Consider the following 21,991-nt stretch of genomic DNA (forward strand, 5'->3'; position numbering starts at 1 on the left):
GGTCTCAGAGAGCAGGGACCCTCCAAAATAAAGGTCCCAGAGACCAGGGACCCCCACTGTAGCTGAAGGTGGTTGAACACAGACATGAACATTGAAGAACAGTCATGTGGAGACAGGACCATCTATAAGGGGGAATAAAGGAGAGATTTTTGGGGTCCATCCATAAAGTCAGTAAAATGATGGTCTATTGTTCTATGAATCTGTGATAACCACATTTATTTATTCATCTGAATAATATCCACTGTTATCCAGGAACATTTATTATTATTATTATAGTCATCTTAAAGATGGAAATCATGGTTTTAATCACTAATAAAATGGTTCAAAGTGACCAAAAATGGTGGAAAAGGAGGTGAAATGGGATTTTAAAAACCACAGAAATGGGTTAAAAGTTGCAAAAATAATCATGAAATATGGTGAAAAGAGGTTAAAAGTGACAATAATGGGTCAACATATGTGACATTAGGTGGAAAAGTGGTGGAGAGGGTTTAGAAGTGCTGAACATGTCTGGAAAGTGGGAATAATGTGCAGAAAATGCATTAAAATGTGATGAAGTGTGAAATAAAATGGGTTAAAGTGACCAAAAATAGTGGAAAAGGTGGTGAAATAGGATTTTAAAAACCACAGAAATTGGTTAAAAGTTGTAAATCCGAGTGGACAAAAACTGACAGAAAAAGTGGTAAAAAGGGTTCAAAGTGTCAATATTGAAACAATTAGTTTAAAGTGGAAAATTATGGACATGACAAATGGTGAATGTGGCTAAATTGGCAAAAAATAATAATGAAATACGTTGAAAATAGTTTAAAAATGACAATAATGACATACAACATAAAGTAAAAATGAGTTTGGTGTAGTTGCAGAAAAAGGGTAAAAATAAGCAAAAATGAGCTCAAACTGTTCCTAGTTTCTCCCAGTGTCTTGTGACCCTAATGGGGACCTGAACCCAAGGTTGAAAGCCCCTGTTTTATATTAACATGTTCCTGAGATGCGTTCAGGGTCCCTGGGATACCCTGACTTTTTAATGAGTTTGTAAAATCCGGCCAGACGTTTTGGACAAGATGTGAAAAGAGGGCGTGTCCTTTCTTACCTTATGACTACGAGTGTTATGGTTCCACTTGTGATCATATTATCTTGTGACACTGATGATCACAGTAATAAAGCCTTGCATCACCAGTTATATTGATGACCAGTTGAACTGAAACACCAAATATTTCTTCCTGTAACCATGATTCAGTGATTCCAGAACGAGTCAGCAGAACTGGATCAGACCCTTAAGGAGGCTACGATTAGCACAGACACTATTTTCCATTACACCTGTTTGAACTGCGCGCACACACAGAAGCTGCTGAGTGAGTGCTCACTAAGTAATAAATATTATTAATGGTGCCATCGTGTCCAGGTAAAGGATGAGCTGTCAATCATCCTCCTGCACCTGTGCATAGCTCCGCCTTCAATAATTCAGCAGCGTGTCCATTAGAGTCACCTGTTGGTCTGAGACCTGTCACACTGTCACACACACTCAGTGCATTAACGCTCTCCTCGTCCATCACACACACACACACACACATGGACCAACGTTTCTGAGAACTTGAGGAGAACTGAGAACATCTGAACACGTCAGGTTTCATTGTTCTGCCTCACAGCCAATCAGAGACCTGGGTGTGTGTGCAGTGAATGAACGGTGTGATCTGACGCACACACTCCTTAACACCACTGTCACACATACTGAACGCTTCACCAGTTATGGTTCAGATCGTCATCATGTTATTTTAATGATGATCTGCTGATTGCCCTACACAGTCTATCTGTCCTAGTGTTAAGGTTGAAATAGTGAACATGTCATCTTGTGATTAACACCCTCATTATAGAAGTGTTGTGATTTATTTGGTGAACCTCTTATCTTGTGATCATTTACTGATTACTGTTAAAGTTAGGAATGTTACGTTTCAACTGGTGCACATGTTCTCCTGTGATCCTTCTGTTCTTCCATGAACGTAAATGTAAACACTGTGACACTTCACCAGCTGTAACGATCACCAGTTGGACCAATACACCGACAGGTAAAAAAACTGTCAGCGGAAACACTTCCTCAAGGCAACTTGTGTCCCCCCAAAAAAAGACAAAATGACTTAAAAACACACAAAAACATGTCAAATAATCCCAAAAGTCACAGAAGGACGAGAAAGAAACACAAGATGACCTGTAAACACAAAATACAACAAATGACTGCAAACACACACAACATAAAAATACACAACATGACTTCAAGAACTCTTAAAATATGATGAAATAATCCTTTAAATACAGAAGGACAGAAACACACAAAACAACAAGAAAATAGATAAAATGACAACAAAAATATACAAAATGAATTCAAAAACACACAAAATAACCGAAAAATACACAAAATAAGAACAAAAACACACAAAATAACCAAAAAATACACAAAATAAGAACAAAAACACACATAGTAAGAGTAAAAAACACAAAATAAACAAAAATTACAGAAAATGACAACAAAATTACTTAAAAAACACTGGAAACATCATGTAAATAACCCTTTAAACACAGAAAAGTTACACTAAATGAAAAACACAGTAACTGTAGTTTACTGTTAATGCTCTGATTGGTCGTTAATCTAATGCTGATGTTAACGTTGATCATGTGACCCTCGGATCAGATACAGTCACATGTTTGTGTGATTAAAGTTGCTGTGCTTCAGGTAGAGGTGGTGTGTGTGTGTGTGTGTGTGTGTGTGTGTGTGTGTGTGTGTGTGTGTGTGTGTGTCATTTACACGTTCCTGCTTGAAATGCAAATGTTGTCCACATCATCTCACACTGAGCTCACACACATCTACCCACAATAACACACGTATTTACCCACAATGCAATGCTTTTTAATGAACTGGTTGACTTTTCTTTCTCACAAACATTTTAACAACAAAGGCTTAAAGTGTTGTTGTTTATTTTGTAGTTTTCTGTCGTTCTGTTCTTTCAATACTTTGTGTTACGAGTTATTTTTGTGTATTTCTGTCGGTGGTTTGTACGTTTTAAATGATTTATTTGTAATGATCATGAGTGGTTTTGGAATCATTTTGTATATTTTTGCTCATTTTGTGTTATTTTTGAGTATATTTATCATCATATCGTGGACGGTCATTTCAACAGGTTTTTAACTTCTTTCTTTTTTTTACCAACTGTTCGGTAATTATTCAATAGTCACTCAATAGAAAGGTCATTTAGCTCCACCCACTCTGTCGGTGGTCTCTGATCTTCGTCTCCTGACATCGTGAGGATGATGAAGATGTTTCTGCTCTGACAGCTCTGATTGATCATCATCGCTAATGTTCTCCAAACGCAAATCCTGAGGCTGTAGTTCCACGAGCAGCTGCACAGATGCATGCTGGGACATTTTACTAATGGTAGAGGTGTGACTCCCTGACCTCAGCCTGAGCCACAGTAAAAACATTTCAAACAAACCTTATTTTTCTGCCTCCATCTGATCCTGAAACCATTCTTTCATTCATAACTTTAGTCATAAAAGTAATAAATAAAAGTTATATTTTAGATTCTACAAACACTATGTTTTTATTCAAGCTTCTTTTTTTCTTTAATCTATAACAATTAAAAACTATAATAATTAATCCATTTGATTGATGAATTGATTTATATTCCTATATGAAGAAGAAGAAAAAGAAACAGGCCTTTGCATTACCTTCAGTGCTCAGGCACTAATTATTATTAAGTATTAATTATTATTATTGTTTATTGTCATTGATTATTCACGTTTTTAGCCTCAGATACTAAAGCATAGATCTATACCAACTAGAAGCAAATCATCCATCATCCACATAGAAACACGGCTGTTAAAGGACGGAAAGTGACGTGAATTAAAACTCTGAAAGTGAGGAGAGTTTAAACGTGTGTGTGTGTGTGTGTTTTTTTTTGCTGACTGTAGGTTAAAATGTTTTGTATCTATAAACTCTCACGCTGTTTCTTCTGTTTTTTTTTATCTGAACTGTTACTTTTTAAACATCTTCTTTGTTATTTTCGTGTCTCTTGTGAGGAAACGTCGGATTAAAAAACCACAGAAAGCTTCAAACATCACAAACTGTCTCTGAAGGAACAGAAGTAGGTCGTTAGCATGACGTTAGCAACCGTTAGCGGCGGCAAACGCAGCGACCGCGGCTGTCCTCAAACTGCCAACGCGCCTCGTCGCTGCTCTGTTCCTCAGCCTCGCTGAGTCGGCGTTCCTGTATTCTGTTTGTTTGTTCTCTACGTTCCTGGATCTTATTAAATACAGACAGAACTTTGAGTGTTAGAAGAAGAAGAAGAAGAAGAAGAAGAAGAAGAATAAGAAGAAGAAGAAGAAGATGATTATTATTATGATTATTATTATTATTATCAATTATTGTCATGAATTCATTATTAGACTACTGTATAGCAGGGACGACCCTAGCCTACTCAATGATGGGGGGGGTGGGGGGGTAGTACTTTGACTAAAACTATAAAATATAAAATCACATCACCTGTCCTGTTCTGACTTGAGATGCACATGCGCTGGCAGTCCGCCCCTCCAGCAGATGGCGCCCACCTATGTCTCCTATAAGGTTTACAGGTCTGAATGACAGTTTTGGGTCCAATGCACTGAATCCCATCCAGCTGAGGATGCAGGACCCCCTCCTCCCAGATTGTGACCGACACTTATTTGATCGGATCCAGAACCTCATTACAAAGACTAAATAATAATTTCAACCCCTTTTTCACTTTTAGGTGTTAAATAAAATGATTCAAAGTATTATATTTGGACAGCTGTGTTGATTTGAGCTGAAATTTCATTGTATACACAAAATTAAATGTTGACAGCGCGATTGAGAAAAAGAGTGGAAAGACAAGCCACGCCCCCACATTTCATCTAAAGGGTGATTTTGCGCATAAATAGTTTATCTGTCAGCGCTGAAAACAGTAGAAAATAACTAAAAATAGTTTTTTTAAACCAAAAAGTGAAACTAAGCCTGAGGTTTAGAAGTTCAAAGTCCTTTCTGTGGAAATCACAAAAAAGAGCAGCAGCAGTTAGCGTAGTGACTAGCAGTTAGCTTAGCGACTAGCAGTTAGCTTAGCGACTAGCAGTTAGCGTAGCGACTAGCAGTTAGCTTAGCGACTAGCAGTTAGTGTAGCGACTAGCAGTTAGCTTAGCGACTAGCAGTTAGTGTAGCGACTAGCAGTTAGCTTGGCGACTAGCAGTTAGCGTGGCGACTAGCAGTTAGCTTAGCGACTAGCAGATAGCATACCGACTAGCAGTTAGCTTAGCGACTAGCAGTTAGCGTAGTGACTAGCAGTTAGCTTAGCGACTAGCAGTTAGCGTAGCGACTAGCAGTTAGCTTAGCGACTAGCAGTTAGTGTAGCGACTAGCAGTTAGCTTAGCGACTAGCAGTTAGCTTCGCGACTAGCAGTTAGCTTGGCGACTAGCAGTTAGCGTGGCGACTAGCAGTTAGCTTAGCGACTAGCAGATAGCATACCGACTAGCAGTTAGCTTAGCGACTAGCAGTTAGCGTAGCGACTAGCAGCACCTGTAACGATGATGCTAATGCAGGAGAAACTACCTCCAACAGACAGGACACATGATGAGAACTCAAGATGAGCTGCTGCTCTAGGTTTATTAAAGACAAGTCAGGCCTCGGCTGTTAATTATGTTAATTATGTTAATTTTGTTAAATATGGTAAATATGTTAAAAACGTGAAGATATAAAATTATCTTTGGTTGTTTTGACAAATAAAAGTTAAACACATTTTATTTTCATTTTCTGTTGATTCATTATTTAGAGTCGAGGCCTATTTTATAGGACCTAATTATTGTCATGTATCAATTATTATTATTGATTATTGTCATGTATCAATTATTATTATTGATTATTGTCATGTATTATTATTGTCATGTATTATTGATATTGATAATTGTCATGTATTATCAATATTATTGTCATGTATTATTGTTATTATTGATTATTGTCATGTATTATTATTGATTATTGTCATATATTATTATTGATTATTGTCATGTATTATTGTTATTATTGATTATTGTCATGTATTATTGATTATTGTCATGTATTATTATTAGTATTGATTATTGTCATGTATTATTAATATTATTGTCATGTATTATTATTATTATTGATTATTGTCATGTATTATTGATATTATTGTCATGTATTATTGTTATTATTGATTATTGTCATGTATTATTGTTATTATTGATTATTGTCATGTATTATTGTTATTATTGATTATTGTCATGTATTATTATTATTATTGATTATTGTCATGTATTATTATTAGTATTGATTATTGTCATGTATTATTAATATTATTTTCATGTATTATTATTGATTATTGTCATGTATTATTGATATTATTGTCATGTATTATTGTTATTATTGATTATTGTCATGTATTATTATTATTGTCATGTATCATTATTATTATTATTGATTATTGTCATGTATTATTATTATTATTGTCATGTATTATTATTATTGATTATTGTCATGTATTATTATTGTGATGTATTATAGTTATTATTGATTATTGTCATGTATTATTAATATTATTGTCATGTATTATTATTAGTATTGATTATCGTCATGTATTATAGTTATTATTGATTATTGTCATGTATTATTGTTATTATTGATTATTGTCATGTATTATTATTATTGATTATTGTCATGTATTATTATTGTCATGTATTATTATTATTGTCATGTATAATTATTATTAATATTGATTATTGTCATGTATTATTAATATTATTATTATTATTATTGTCATGTATTATTGTTATTATTGATTATTGTCATGTGTTATTAATATTATTGTTATTATTATTATTGTCATGTATTATTGTTATTATTGATTATTGTCATGTATTATTGTTATTGATTATTGTCATGTATTATTAATATTATTGATTATTGTCATGTATTATTAATATTGTCATGTATTAATCATAAAAGAGAAAGGATGGACTCACTGTGTATAAACAGACACTCCTTAAACAGTGAAGGAGGTCATCAGAATGTTAGGCACACCTGAGTGGAGACACACAGACAGGGAGTGAGGAAACAAACAGAACCCGACATGAGTTAAAAAGTGATTCTATTGTAGTTTTTAAGGAGAAACAGATTTTATCACTGTAATAATAATAATAATAATAATAATAATAATAATAATAATAAACAGGAATGTTCCTATAAGTGGGTTTTTACTTATTTCCATAAGTTTTCCAATGGTGTCACACATAGACATCAATTAATAATGAGTATTAATTATGAGAGCAGAAAAACTAACATAATTAATTTAAACTGAAGTGTTGGTTGGACTTTATTAAAAAAAATGTGAAAATGTGATAAAACTGTAATAAAAACACAGTTAAACAAAGTCAGAGTTGCCAGATTGGACGGTTTTAAGATATTTGGACACTTTAGGAGATTTTCACAGACTCAAATCAGTTAAAGCACAAACACAGATTCTGGATGGTGGGGAAGAACCTGAGCTGGTTGTTCTTTTTATATTTCACAGAAGAAATTACAGACTTTACATTTTGTTCTCCAGTATAATCTGGGTTTGTTTGTTCTTCATTACTTTGGCAAAATTTGGTGAAATATTGCTTTTATTTCGTGAAAAACTGTAATGGAAACAAAGCGAGATCTGTTGGCTTTGTGTGTGTGTGTGTGTGTGTGTGTGTGTGTGTGTGTGTGTGTGTGTGGGTGTGTGTGTGTGTGTGTGTGTGTGTGTGTGTGTAGGTCAGGCTGAGTGGAATCATTGATTGTCGATTGACCCTCCACCTCCTCTGAGGACAGTCCTCAGCACTGCACACACACGCACGCACGCACGCACACACACACACACACACACACACACACACGTAGATCTCATTAAAAATGGATTCAACATTTTACTCAAAAACACATTTTCATGCTTTCTTCCAGAAGTGAAACATCTGTTTGACGTATATCTATAAGGCTGTGCTGCACAGAACGCCACTAGCTGATGATGATGATGATGATGATGAAGGCCTCGTCTACAGGCTCAGGTGAGAGCGAGTGGATTTCCCATGATTCCACGCTGCAGCCTGTCATTCACCTGTTTGTTTGTTTGTTTGTTTGTTGATGTTTCAGCATTTTTTCCTCCTGTGAACATGTTTCAATCTGTCGACTCAGCAAACAGCTCAGTGTGGGGGTCTCAGCAGCAGCCAATCAGAGTCCCCCGAGCCACCTGGGGTCAGTGCCTCCATCAGCCAATCACAGCTAATAATTATTAACACCTGAACGCCAGCACACAGGTGATTAATCACACGTGTCCATTACACACGTCTTTCTCTCTCTGTGCACATTGCATGTTCTCCACCAGTCCAGAAAACAACACAATCACACAAAACCATTATCAAGCAAAACGACACAAACAGTTACACAAAGAAACATGGGCAACATTACACAAAATACAAAACAACAAAATAATCACACACAATAATGCATAAAATGACATAAAGCCATAGTAAATATCCAAAAAAACACCAATAAGACAAGGCAATGTTACACAAAAACAACAATAAAAACACACAAATCAAAAACAAAAAGGACAAAAAGTACAACAATGGCTCCATAAACACACAAAACACATTAAAATAATTACAGAACAACTGTAAAAAGAACAAAACAGGAAGAAAAATACACAAAACAACAACACAAACACATTCACGTGTGTGTGCGTCTCTGATCCAAAGCATGAAGTCACTGAGGAGCATTAACTCTCTTCATGTGTTCACATTCTTCCTCCTCCTCTCTGCTGACTCAGCAGAAACACACAGCAGTGTGACAGCCCCGCACATGTGTGTGTGTGTGTGTGTGTGTGTGAGAAAGAGATATCACCAAGACAACGCAGAGGGCTTTTCTCTCCATAAATCAGAGCAGAGTCCATCAGAGGAACAAAAAGGAGGAGGAGAGTGTCTGTGTCTGAGATTTAACACAGTCAGCGTCTCCTCAGCTCAGCTTACACACACACACACACACACACACACACACACGCACACACACACACACACACACACACACACACGCACACACACACACACGCACACACACAGGAATGCTCAGACCACCTTAACATGATGATGATGATCTCATAATTTCCCCCTGAGATCAATAAAGTTTCTGATTCTGATTCAATAATTATGCAAACAGTGTTATTATTATTATTATTATTATTTTAACTGATCGTTCCCAGTGAGACAACCAGAGGAAATGATCAGAACATACTGTAAAATGTGTTTGAACAATAAATTTAATCTGTGAGGAAAACATTTTCTACCTTAAATCAATCGATCAATCATTGATTATGGGTCAATGTTTACATTCAGTCACTTTTTCTGATTAAACTCTTTCTTTAGCTTGTTTTTTTAAATCTTTTCTCCAAACGTTGTTTTATTTCTCTCTGAGAACAACACGAGGATGTGTTTCTTCTGACGTGTGTTTAGATGTTATTAGAGCTGATCATACAGAGACGTTCTGACCAATCAGAGGACAGACATAGACAGACTGAGGGACAGACAGGAGGACATTACAGACATTAGAGGAGGATTCGTTTAGCGTTACAGAGACACAACGTGATGATGTCACTAGTCTGAGGTGAGAAGAATGGTGTGTGATGGACAAACAGGCTCTTCATCCTGATGTAGAGGAGTTTAAAAAACTATTTTAAATCATCTTTAAAATAAAAACATTTAGAATCGCGACACAAACCTTTAGATGGTCTCATCTCACCTCATGCTAATGCTGCGCATTCTGGTGCTAATGCTAAAGATACTCTTCCTGATGCTAATGATGCTCCTTCTGATGCTAATGCTAATTATGCTAATAATGACGATGTACGTCTTGATGCTAATGCTGTTAATCTTGATGCTAATGCTGCTGATGCTCATCCAGATGCCAATGTTAATGATGACAATACTCATCTTGTTGCTAATGCTAATCATGCAAATGCTCATCCAGATGCTAACGATACCGACACTTATACAAATGCTAATGCTGACAAAGCTCATACTAATGCTAATGATGCCAATGCTCATCCTGATGCTAATGATACCGACATGCATTCTAATGCTAATGAAAATTATGCTGATGCTCACATTAATGCTAATAATCATCCTGATGCTAATTATAATGATGCTCATCCTAATGCTAATGTTTATGATACTCATCCTGATGTTATTGCTAATGATGCTCATTCTGATGCTAATGCTAATAATGCCGACGCTCATCATGATGCTAATGATGGTGCTAAACCTGATGCTGATATTATCTTGATGCTAAACCTCCTGCTGCTGCTGCAGATAAGACGTTAACGTTTGCTCACAAAGACAAAGATTCAACTTTAACGTGAACCTCTTTAAAGCTCATATCTATGTTTATGTATCATTAATATATTCATAAAAATCCATAACTAGTATTTTACTATGGTTTACTGCTGGTGGTCATTCATATACATTAACGTATATAAGCCCCGCCTTCGTCCTATTGACCTCTATACAAATGGAAACAACTGCAGAGTGCCCCAGCCAATAGGCCTTCTACTTCCTGTTTTTGAGACTGTCAATCAAAGTGAATGATGAGCGGTGCACAGAAACAAGGCCGCGCGCACAACAGCAAACATGTAAATATGATTTATGGCTCTTACCTGACCATAGACATATATCAATGATACCTTGTTCCACGATACGCATGCAGAAAAGTAGAGGCGTGGCTTCTGGTAGATTGCAGAGGCAGTGGGAGGAAGTGAGGCTGTTTAAGGCGGGACATCAAGATGTTTCTCAGAAACTCCAGATATCAGCTTTAAGGTTTATTTATTAAAGCTGTTTAAAATGTACTTTAACGTCTTTTTAACGCCTGTAAAAACATTAAAAAAGGACGAATTTGATAAACTTCTGTTATTGCTCTAGAAAATAAATTAAAGCATGTTTATGAAGATTAAATGAGGTTTTTGACATTAAATTTTAGAACAAAATGACTTTAGCCTTATTTAGGAATGAAGAGTTTGACTATTTTAATGAAGATGTGAGATATACAGTATGTGTATAAAAGTGATATACATGTGTATAGAAAAAGCAAAGTTGTTCCTTCCTAGAGACAAAAAACAGATTAAAATGGTCTGAGTGAATAAATGAACAGATTTTAAACACTTTACCAACATCGTGCTGTGTTCAGGTTCCGTGGGAGATTCCTCCGCTGTGAGTCGGCCACACTCTGCTGTGCTCGGGGGTTTTCAGGCGTTGCCTTCATGGACCGAACACGTCTGAGACTTTTCCAGAGTAAGAGGTTTTTTTTAAATTATTTTAAATAACTAAAAATATTGATGATTTTTTTTTAATTTAAATTCTGTTTTTTCTTTGTTTTCACGTCGTTATTCCGTCAGCGTTGAATCTGCGTCGCTTCCTGAGCTCAGATTAAAACGTGTGAATTTAAAGTGAAAGATAAATCCATCTCAGTCAGATGGATTTTTTTAAAAACTCAGCGCTGCTCATCATATTTCATACAATAATTAATACATGATCTGACATGAACGTTTTAGATATAAAACCAAACAAATAAAATAACAAAGTCTGAAAAATTAAACAGCACATTTACTTTTATTATTATGATTATTTAAAACACTGTTTCTGAAATGAGGGTATGGGGTACGCAATGGCACGACAGGGGGTACTAGAGAGAGTGGAAAATTAACAAATAAAAGCATTAAAAATATGGGGTTATATGATGTTATCTGTAGTTATAAATGTTAATCATAAAAATAATGATGATGGAAATGATCTGGAGGTCCAACACCAGGAGGGACATGACTGGAAATGTTAGAAACTAAAGAAATAAATATATTTATGAGGCACTAAATACTGTTTAATTCTACTTATTTACAATGGGAGTCTTTAAAATGTGTGTAACAGTCATTTATTCCATCATTATGATCAATTGTTGTTAATTTTCATAGAATTCTGAGCAAAATGTTGTCGTCGGATAAAAGGATTCAGAAATAAAAGAAAAGGGGATTTGAGCTAAAAAAAAAAGTTTGAGAACCACTGATTTAAAAGAAAACATTCCTTTAACTGTTTCACATTTTTGGAAAGCCCTTTATAATAAACTTTATATTTAAATGTTCTGATTCGACACAAGATGCAGCTTGAACTTCTCCCTCATTTAACACAAAGTCTGGGTTCAGATTTTAAAGGATTTGTTAAATATCGATGTTGGAAACGCGTCACAATCAATAAAGTGTGAAGTTAGTTTTTTTTGGAAGGCGCGAACCGATAAACAGCTTTAACCACGTCATACAGATGACCTCTGACCCCCTGGAACACACACACGCACACACACACACACGCACACACCGTAGCCGTGCGCAGCGCAGCAGTAGCCGGGCTCCATGCATCCATCAGCGGATGAGGCTGTGCGCAGAGGCCGCTGACAGGCGGAGAGTGTGTGTGCGCGTGATAGCACCAATTTAAGAGTGTGTGTGTGTGTGTTTCTCACGAAACAACTAAGAAATACACAAAAAAAAACACACGGAACGCCTTAAACCCGACATCACGCGCTGCGAAACTACTGCGTTAATAATAATAATAATAATAATAATAATAATAATAATAATAATAATAATAATAATAAAAACATACAAGAATATTCGTCTTTGGGTAGATTTCATTTCTTGATTCAGAGCAGATCATAAACACGTTTTAAATTTGATGCTAAATAAATGTCCGCCGTCATAAATTCACATTTTTTCACTGAAATTAAAATGAAAACAGAAGAAATGTACTTTAAATTGACATTATTCTATTTAATTTGTGAACTTTGTCTAAAAGAAAGTTTGAAGACTTAAAAACTTCATTTCTTCACAGCAGATTTTCTAACGCTCTGTCGTTAATAATATTAATACAAATAATAATAAAATATTAGATTTATTTCGATTTTACATTAAAACAAACAAAAACAAACAAAGAGTGAATGAGCAGCCGCAGTCTGACACTTTTTGGGACATAACTTTTTATTAAACATTATGAAAACAAGGTTTTACTTAGTTTGTGTTTTTTTCCACTTGATGACACGTTCATTGAATAAATATAGAAATCATATGTACAGATATACACTGACAGCACTGTGCACAAGTTCGTCTTATTATTCACAGCAGCTTTAGCGTCGTTAGACCCGCGTGCACGCGCGCGTCATGTCGGGAAAAAGGCCTTAATGTTGTCTGAATGCACAAATCATATTTCAATCCAGAAAATTTCCACACATTTGATTAAATTCCGTTTTTAGTGAAAATGCTTTTTTAAATTTTTTTCATTTTTTTTTAAATAAATTCAGTTGTGCGTTTTTTCTGAAGCTGTTTTGTGTGTTTTCTACTAAACAACAGGTGGATCACACACTTCTGCACAATATTGCACATAAATCATCTATTTAGGCTGCAGAAAACACACGCATCGCTTCTCTGAACAATCATTCGTTTAAGACCTGGCAACCCTCAGACCTGGCAACCCTCAGAAGCAGGTGTTCTACAGAGACTTAAAGTATATCATATAAAAAGTCCAGGGAAAGGTTGATGGTGCATAGCTTCAGAGTGCAGCCCCGGGCTTTTCTACAGCGTTGGATGAGTGCATGCTCTAACATACAAACATCTGGATTAAGAACATCTGGATTAAGACAAACTCCAGCGCGTTTCCTCTGAAAAGCATCATGTTTATGTACAGGTGGAGTCATGGCTCTGCTCCACTCCCCTCCTCCTCATCCACCTTTTCTTCTTCTTTTTGAAAACAATAGAAAATCGGATTGAAAACAGCATCCGCGGTCCTGTTGGTGCACGCGCCATGACGCACGCACGGGTCTTAATTGGCAGAGGAAGATCCGAGGCTCATGCGTTAAGGTGAGGTCACCGTACATGTCCTGCATGCAGGGTCGGGGGGGGGGGGTTGTCCGTGTCCTCCACACGTTAAGACTAAGTCCTGCTCTCCGTGCGTGAGCGCGTGCGTGAGAGAGTCAGAGTAAGACTGAGTTCACTGCGTCCGTTAAGACTTCAGAGTTTATGATGAAGTTAAAGCTGTGTGTGTGTGTGTGTGTGTGTGTGTGTGTGTGTGTGTGTGTGTGTGTTCACGTGTCTCACATGAAGAAGTCTGCCTGTTGTTTGTCGCTGAAGCTCCTGCTGCTCACGTGCACGAGCTTCTCGTACTTCTCCTTGTACAGGTCGCGCTCTTTGGCGAGTCGCGCCACGTCCTGCTTCAGCTGCTCCACCTGACTCTGTAACGTGCACTTCTCAGACTCCAGCATGTGCCGCTGCTGCACGCGCTTGAAGCGGCACGACTGCGCGTACCCGCGGTTCTTGAGCGTGCGTCGCTTCTGCTTGAGGCGGATCACCTCCTCCTTGCTGAAGCCGCGCAGCTGCCGGTTCAACTCCCGCACCGTCATGCTCACGAGCTGCTCGTCCGAGAAGCGCTCCTCCAGGCGCGCGTGCGCGGTCTGTCGTGGTGGTGGTGATGGTGGTGGTGGGCTGGTGGTGGTGATGGGAGGCGGAGGACGACGACAGGTCCTCCCCCGCGTACTGCGGCCCGGGAAGCCCTCGTAGGCCTGGTGGTGGTGGTGGTGGGTGGTGTGCGTTCCCGATCAGGGCCTCCACCGCGTCCTCGGGGTCAGGTTGAGGGCCTCCGGGTTGATGTGGTGCTGTGGTAGCTGGGGATCCAGTACAGGTCCTCCAGCTGAGCTTCCCCGCCCCCGGGCCATGGTTGCTGCTGTTGCCGTTGACGCCGCCGTTAACGACCCCCGCGCTGGGCTGTGCCCCCGGACTGGGGGCACAGAAGCTGGGTGAGGAGGGCACTGAGGAGCAGGGTGTGCTGATGGGGGTGGAGGACAGGGATCCTGAGGAAGGCGTGGTGGCAGAGTAGCGCTCGGCCTCCGGAGGTTCTTTTTTCACCTCAAACTTCATGAGGTCGAAGTCGTTGACGTACTCCAGGGCAGGGGGCTGTTGGGCAGCTCTGCGCTCATGGCGAGGTCGTGGCCATGTCAGTCCATGCGACGACCCCCGGCCTCACAGCCGAACCGAGGCGGGCGCCTGTTGTGTATATATAGAGGCGCGCACGCGCTGGGTGCGTGCGGCGGCTGCAGGGGAGGAGAAAACTTATTAAGGAGAACCACTTCTATATATAGTGGCGTGAATTGACGTGCGCGTGTAAATTAACTTGTCCAGCAGCCAGTGCACGCGCCCTCCGCCGTTGTTAACAACTTATCCGGGACAGGCGCGCGCGTTAACACCGGGAGAAAGCGGAGCCACACGCACCAACCTGTGCTATCCTCGCTTCACCTCTGATCACTGACTGTCCCATGCACGATGAGGCGCGTGCGTGTGTCCGTGCGTCACACGCTCTCTGCAGACGTCCTGCGTGCAGCGCGTAAACTTTCTGTCCAGTCACAGCGCGCACGGACTGCGGCACGGCCGTGCGTAAAAGTGTGGCAAACGCATCCAACGCTCAGGAGGACTGCGCTGCTCCAGTGTGTGTGTGTGTGGGGGGGGGAGCAGGTGGTCCACGGAGCGGGTCCAGCGGGGGGAGGATAAATCCAGCTGCTTTGGTGGTCAAAGGCGCACGGGGCACAAACACGCGCTCACTGAGCGGCTGTGGAGCAATGCGCGCTTATAAAGGCTGCGTGTCCCCCCCCGACACCCCCACACAGAGGAATGATTGGCCAATGGGAGGCGATCACAGCACGAGGAGCCGAGTGAAGCCGAGGGGAGCCGAGCACACATTACCCCCTCCCCCCCTCCCCCAGTGACCGCACGGGATACTGCACCGTGAACGCTCCGCTGGAGGAGAGAGGGACGCCCACGTGCACGCATTACTTCTGATGTAATAAAGAAAGATGTTTACAGGCCTCGTGCAGCACAAACACATACTATATAATATACACAATCATTAATTACACACATTAATTACACAATTGAACGAGCTCAGATAAACTTTCTGAACATAAATTTCACACATTGTGTTTATGTGTAAAACTTCTCTGTCAGCACTTTCACAGTGAAAGTGGACGGAGAAGAAATCGACAGATGACGTTATATACAGTATAACCTTAAATATGTTAAAAAAGGAGATAAAAATAAGTAAATAAATAACTTTTTCAAGACACTAACTCTAAAACTGGAATTTTGACGACCATTTTCTGGAGTCAAATATATAAAAAGTATTATGATCTGAGGATATTAAAATGTTCCTTAAACTGTTTTAATGGGAATAAGTTCCACGTTTCACCTTGGAGGAAACATTTCTCCATCTTTGATTTCATTCTGAAAACTTCAACAAACTGACGTTTTTTATCTGTAAAACGTTGAAACATTTATGTGATTAAAGCTCGTGATCACAACGCGCACGTCCATCAAACACGGATTCAGTGTCAAACATACACGCGCGGTTTTCAGCCGCAATTAACCGTCAATCGAAGCGCGCGCGCGCACACACCAGCCTTCAGATGTAAAGTCAAGTCCTCAGCGCGTTCTTTATCAGAGGAGCGGGCACGCGCGCTCAGCACTCCGCTTTCACTCCATTGTTCAGGGACTTTCCGCGAACCGCGGATTGAGACGAAAAGCTCAAAGTCAGGCGTTTCTTTCTGTCTCTGCTGCACTTCTTCAGGCTTAAAGCACGGCGGACATCAGCTCAGGTTATCGGAGGCCGGAGCGGCCTTTGTCCGCGCGCTAAGTCGCTAATGCGGCCGCGAAGGAATCAGCTTTCTTTGTGTGGCACGTGCATGCATGCAGAAAAGTTTCCATCCAATGAGAAAGAAGCACATTCCCTCTTCAGATATCACTGAGCTGAGGCAGAAACATGAAAGAAACAGAGATCTTTGCTGAAGAGAAAACATGTCCTACAGTTATGATGTTATTCAGGAGGAAACAGGAAGTGATGGAGAAGATCAGTGACCATACATTCATGTCCTTCAGTCTACAGGATGGTGGTCACACCTGTCTACTGCTTTAAGTGTTTTCTACAACATGTTAAGGTTTCATTTATTTAGACAACTTTTTTGTTTTTATTTTATCAGCAAATGAAATCTTTTGACATGTTTGGGACTGTCAGTTTTCCTCAGAGGCATCTAGTGTATCCCTCCGTCGAGTTTTTTCACAAAGAAAACATCAAGCATTGACTGAGAGAAATACTCAGACTGATTTGTCCGTTTTCCAGCAAATTCATTTTGTCTTCTTTTTTAAATAATATCAATAGCTTTGATGTTGTCCTTATGATGGAACTACTTACTTTAAATGTTTTCACTCTGGATTTCAAATGTTTTTATTCCTGTTTGAAATGTTTTTACTGTTCATTTTAAATGTTTTTTTAAAATTGATTTTAAATGCTTTTACTGTTGATTTTAAATGTTTTTTTTAAATTGATTTTAAATGCTTTTACTGTTGATTTTAAATGCTTTTACTGTTGATTTTAAATGTTTTTACTGTTGATTTTTAATGTTTTTACTGTTGATTTTAAATGTTTTTACTGTTGATTTTTAATGTTTTTACTGTTGATTTTAAATGTTTTTTTTAAATTGATTTTAAATGTTTTTACTGTTGATTTTAAATGTTTTTATTTAAAATTGATTTTAAAAGTTTTTACTGTTGATTTTAAATGTTTTTATTTAAAATTGATTTTAAAGGTTTTTACTGTTGATTTTAAATGTTTTTACTGTTGATTTTTAATGTTTTTACTGTTGATTTTAAATGTTTTTATTTAAAATTGATTTTAAAAGTTTTTACTGTTGATTTTAAATGTTTTTATTTAAAATTGATTTTAAAGGTTTTACTGTTGATTTTAAATGTTTTACTGTTGATTTTTAATAATTTTTACTGTTGATTTTAAATGTTTTTTAAAATTGATTTTAAAGTTTTTACTGTGATTTTAATGTTTTTTCTAAATTGATTTTAAATGTTTTTACTGTTGATTTTTAATGTTTTTACTGTTGATTTTAAAAGTTTTTACTGTTGATTTTAAAAGTTTTTACTGTTGATTTTAAATGTTTTTACTGTTGATTTTAAATGTTTTTACTGTTGATTTTTAATGTTTTTACTGTTGATTTTAAAAGTTTTTACTGTTGATTTTAAAAGTTTTTACTGTTGATTTTAAATGTTTTTACTGCTGATTTTAAATGTTTTTACTGTTGATTTTTAATGTTTTTACTGTTGATTTTAAAAGTTTTTACTGTTGATTTTAAATGTTTTTTACTGTTGATTTTAAATGTTTTTACTGCTGATTTTAAATGTTTTTACTGTTTTTTTTTTAAAAATGTTTTTACTGCTGATTTTAAAAGTTTTACTCCAGTTGCTCCATTCAAAGCCAAACTGACCTCATGTCACAGTTTGATCTTCTGGTGATGTATGAAAGCCTGAGGAGATCAGATGTTCCAGGAGGCTCTGGGTTCTTCTCTGGATGTTTGAGACCCAAACACACACACACACACACACACACACACACACAGTGAGGAATCACTGTTGACCTTTCTTCTCGTCTCTCCCAGTCTCCGTGGACGGATGATTCCTCTCCTTCTGTCTCCTCTCCGTCGCAGGCGCTTTTACTAAAAATTGAAATATTGATCTTAATTAGAGTTTGCCGAGCTCAGCAGCTTCACACTGAGACACACACACACACACACATCTGTCTCAGGCACTTACAGCAGGAGGAACAGAGAGTGATGGCCTCCTGTCTGCTGCCTTTCTGAGAAACATGTAGAGCTCTCCATCTCTGCTGTCAACACACACACACACGCACACACACAGCTTGTGACGAAATGAACTGAAGTTGTCAAGCAGCTCTCAGAAATCATCTGAATGATATACTGAACGGCAGAGCGCGCACACACACACACACACACACAATGGCAAAAATAAAATAAAAATAGGCTGGGGTTCTCAACCTTGGGGTCAGGACCCCATTTAGGGTTGCGAGACCTTCTTTATGCCTCAGTTTGACCATTTTTCTCCAACTACACCAAACTCACCATATTTTAACCCATTTTCATCACTTTTTCTTGCCATATTTTTGCTACTTTTAATGTATTTTTGATACATATCTCCCATTTCTGATACTTTTACATCACATTTCATTTACTTTTCTGCACATTTTTTTCCACTTTCCAGACATGTTCAGCACTTATAAACCCTATGAATGTCACGTATGTTGACCCATTATTGTCACTTTTAACCTCTTTTCACCATATTTCATGTTTATTTTTGACAATTTAACCACATTCACCATTTATCATGCCCATTATTTGTTAGTTTAAACTAATTGTTCTAATATTGACACATTGAACCTTTTTCATCACTTTTTCTGTCTGTTTTTATCATCTCTGATTTGCAACTTTTAACCATGTTCTGTAGTTTTTAAAATCCCATTTCACAACCTTTTCCACTATTTTTGGTCACTTTGAACCATTTTATTAGTGATTAAAACCATGATTTCCATCTTTAAGATGACTATAATAATAATAATAATAATAATAATAATAATAATAAATGTTCCTGGATAACAGTGGATATTATTCAGATGAATAAATAAATGTGGTTATCACAGATTCATAGAACAATGGACCATCATTTTACTGACTTTATGGATGGACCCCAAAAATCTCTCCTTTATTCCCCTTATAGATGGTCCTGTCTCTACATGACTGTTCTTCAATGTTCATGTCTGTGTTCAACCACCTTCAGCTACAGTGGGGGTCCCCACTCTCTGGAACCTTTATTTTTGAGGGTCGCTAAAGGGCTCAAAAGCACTAAAGACGACAATTAAAAACACAAAATGGCTCCAAAAATGTAAAAAAAAACAAAAATGCAAGACAGAAAACACAAAATAGCAACAAACACACACATATACAGTACAGTATGTTTGTGTGTACATTTACATACACTGAAGTGTTCAGTGAGCCTCAGGTTGAGAAGCATTGCTCCGTACCTGCCTTAATGTTTCCCACGTGATGGTGTCAGAGACGAGGAGCTGGCAGCTCTACTCTGAGCTCCTCCCTGTGCAGTGAGTGAAGACCATTCCAGTCGTTTCTTCCTATAAATCACTCCATAGACTTTCACACGTATCAGACCACACGTTCTCACCAAGCTGGAAGCATCACATCGTCCAAAACTTCTCGGTTTGTCACTCCATTGTTATTCACGTGAGTTTAGAAGATTACACTTAACTATAATTACTGTAAATAAGCTTTAAAAACACAAACACTTAGGGTATGTCACACATCATAATAATGATGTAAAATCTTGTTGTTTTATAGAACTGATTCTCTGGTTAAAATTAATACAAAACTCACCATATTTTAACCTATTTTCATCACTTTTTCTTTCCTTTTAATGTATTTTTGCTACATTTATACATGTTCAGCACTTATAACTCTTTCCACTACTTTTCCACCTAATGTCACATATGTTGACCCGTTATTGTCCACTTTTAACATCTTTTAACCATATTTCATGATTATTTTTGATAATTTAACTACATTCACCACTTGTCATGTTCATTATTTGCCAAATTAAATTAATTGTTCCTACTTTTAATATTACATTATACCTTACCCCCAATTTGGCCAAATTAAGCCAATATTGACATTTTGAACCCTTTTTACTACATTTCTGTCAGTTTTTGGCCACAATTTTCAACTTTTAACTTAAAAAAATGATTGAAGATAAATGAATTCTAATTTAAAAATCCTGATGGTGGCGCTAAAGAAAAGGTCAAGGTTTCATTATCAAGGCCTTATTTATGCATTCAACAAATGAAAAAAAATTGTCAACAATTTTGTGAAAAATGATTTTCTGTAGGTAAATATTTCTGGGGTCAGATTGACCCCCAGGATAAAACTTTCACTGATTCACCCAAACATTGAATGATAAGCAACACTTCTTTTATTTCTGTTTATCTCACCTTAAATCAACACAAACAAACACTGTGATATCTGTCAGGAACAAAGACAAACCTCCTCGTCAATGTTTCCCTTTCAAAATAAGACTTCTGTCCTTTTTCCAGAATGAAAAACTGTTAAAAACTATTTCAACATTTTGTTAAAAAAAAAAAAATTTGTGAGCAAAAATGATTTGATTCACAGGCTGAGCAGAAAACCTCAAAATACTGTTTTTAAACACCATAAAATATCAGATCTGTACAAACAGAAGAAGAAGAAGAAGAAGAAGAAGAAGAAGAAGAAGAAGAAGAAGAAGAAGAAGAAGAAGAAGAAGAAGAAGAAGAAGAAGAAGAAGAAGAAGAAGAAGAAGAAGAAGAAGAAGAAGAAGAAGAAGAAGAAGAAGAAGAAGAAGAAGAAGAAGAAATAAATAATGAAGTCTAAAGATTAAAACGAGGCCCTGAGGAGACGCCGTCCATGCTCTGAGGACTCAGCCTGGGTTTGATCTGCAGCATCTTCTCTGAGGAAGAGGAAGAGGAAGATTATTTTTGACAATTTAACCACATTCATCATTTGTCACGCTCATTATTTACCAGTTTAAACTAATTGTTTCCACTTTTTAATTACATTACTGCACAGTGGGGGTCCCTCTTATTTTGGGGGTCACTAAAGGACTGAAAAGGTTGAGACGACCTTTAGAAGAGCTGATTTCACTTTACACGTCTTCACATTTATCCAAATGTTGACAATTATCAACGCCTCAGCTGTTGAGCTGTGCGTCAGATACCTGTGTGTGTGTGTGTGTGTGTGTGTGTGTGTGTGTGTCCATCCATCATGTCTGTCAACACAAAGCTCAGCTGCCTCTATAACCCTTAACGTTATTCCCTGTGAGCGCTCTGCCTTCCATCCCATAATAACAGAAACATGAAGATAATCATCATTTATTTAATCCACCCAATAAGCCCCGCCCCCTCACCGTTTTTGCCCTGCCAGCGATGGTACATGCTAAGCTAA

The 21,991-nt window shown here is 37.7% G+C and overlaps 2 protein-coding genes and 1 long non-coding RNA gene across 4 annotated transcripts in view; all 3 read right to left on the minus strand.

Moving 5' to 3' along the window:
- Positions 1–2,874: 2,874 nt before the first annotated feature.
- Positions 2,875–15,097, minus strand: mafaa (MAF bZIP transcription factor Aa; the record flags this gene model as incomplete). Its single annotated transcript, XM_028443864.1, is given in 12 exon segments — positions 2,875–4,308; positions 7,033–7,090; positions 11,241–11,354; positions 14,205–14,560; positions 14,563–14,589; positions 14,592–14,650; positions 14,653–14,683; positions 14,685–14,728; positions 14,731–14,761; positions 14,764–14,808; positions 14,811–15,052; positions 15,055–15,097. Coding segments are annotated over 11 exon segments (1,002 nt in total), but the record flags the coding sequence as incomplete, so codon positions are not given.
- A 3,356-nt stretch (positions 15,098–18,453) lies between these two features.
- LOC114462503 (uncharacterized) lies at positions 18,454–18,924 on the minus strand. Its single transcript, XR_003673959.1, has 2 exons — positions 18,747–18,924; positions 18,454–18,649 (listed from the first exon to the last, which is right to left on the minus strand). It is a non-coding gene; the product is annotated as an uncharacterized LOC114462503 (long non-coding RNA).
- Positions 18,925–21,364: 2,440 nt separating this feature from the next.
- zc3h3 (zinc finger CCCH-type containing 3) overlaps positions 21,365–21,991 on the minus strand; it is a 65,559-nt gene continuing 64,932 nt past the window's right edge. Inside the window, exon 12 of one of the 2 annotated variants that reach the window (XM_028443655.1) lies at positions 21,365–21,492. In XM_028443655.1, the coding sequence (XP_028299456.1) occupies positions 21,425–21,492 (68 nt within the window). In that variant the 3' untranslated portion in view covers positions 21,365–21,424. Of the gene's footprint in view, positions 21,498–21,991 lie in introns of both variants that reach the window. The other variant, XM_028443654.1, reaches the window with a different exon arrangement.

This window comes from Gouania willdenowi, chromosome 4 (assembly GCF_900634775.1).
Source record: "Gouania willdenowi chromosome 4, fGouWil2.1, whole genome shotgun sequence".
Taxonomy (NCBI): Eukaryota; Metazoa; Chordata; class Actinopteri; order Blenniiformes; family Gobiesocidae; genus Gouania; species Gouania willdenowi.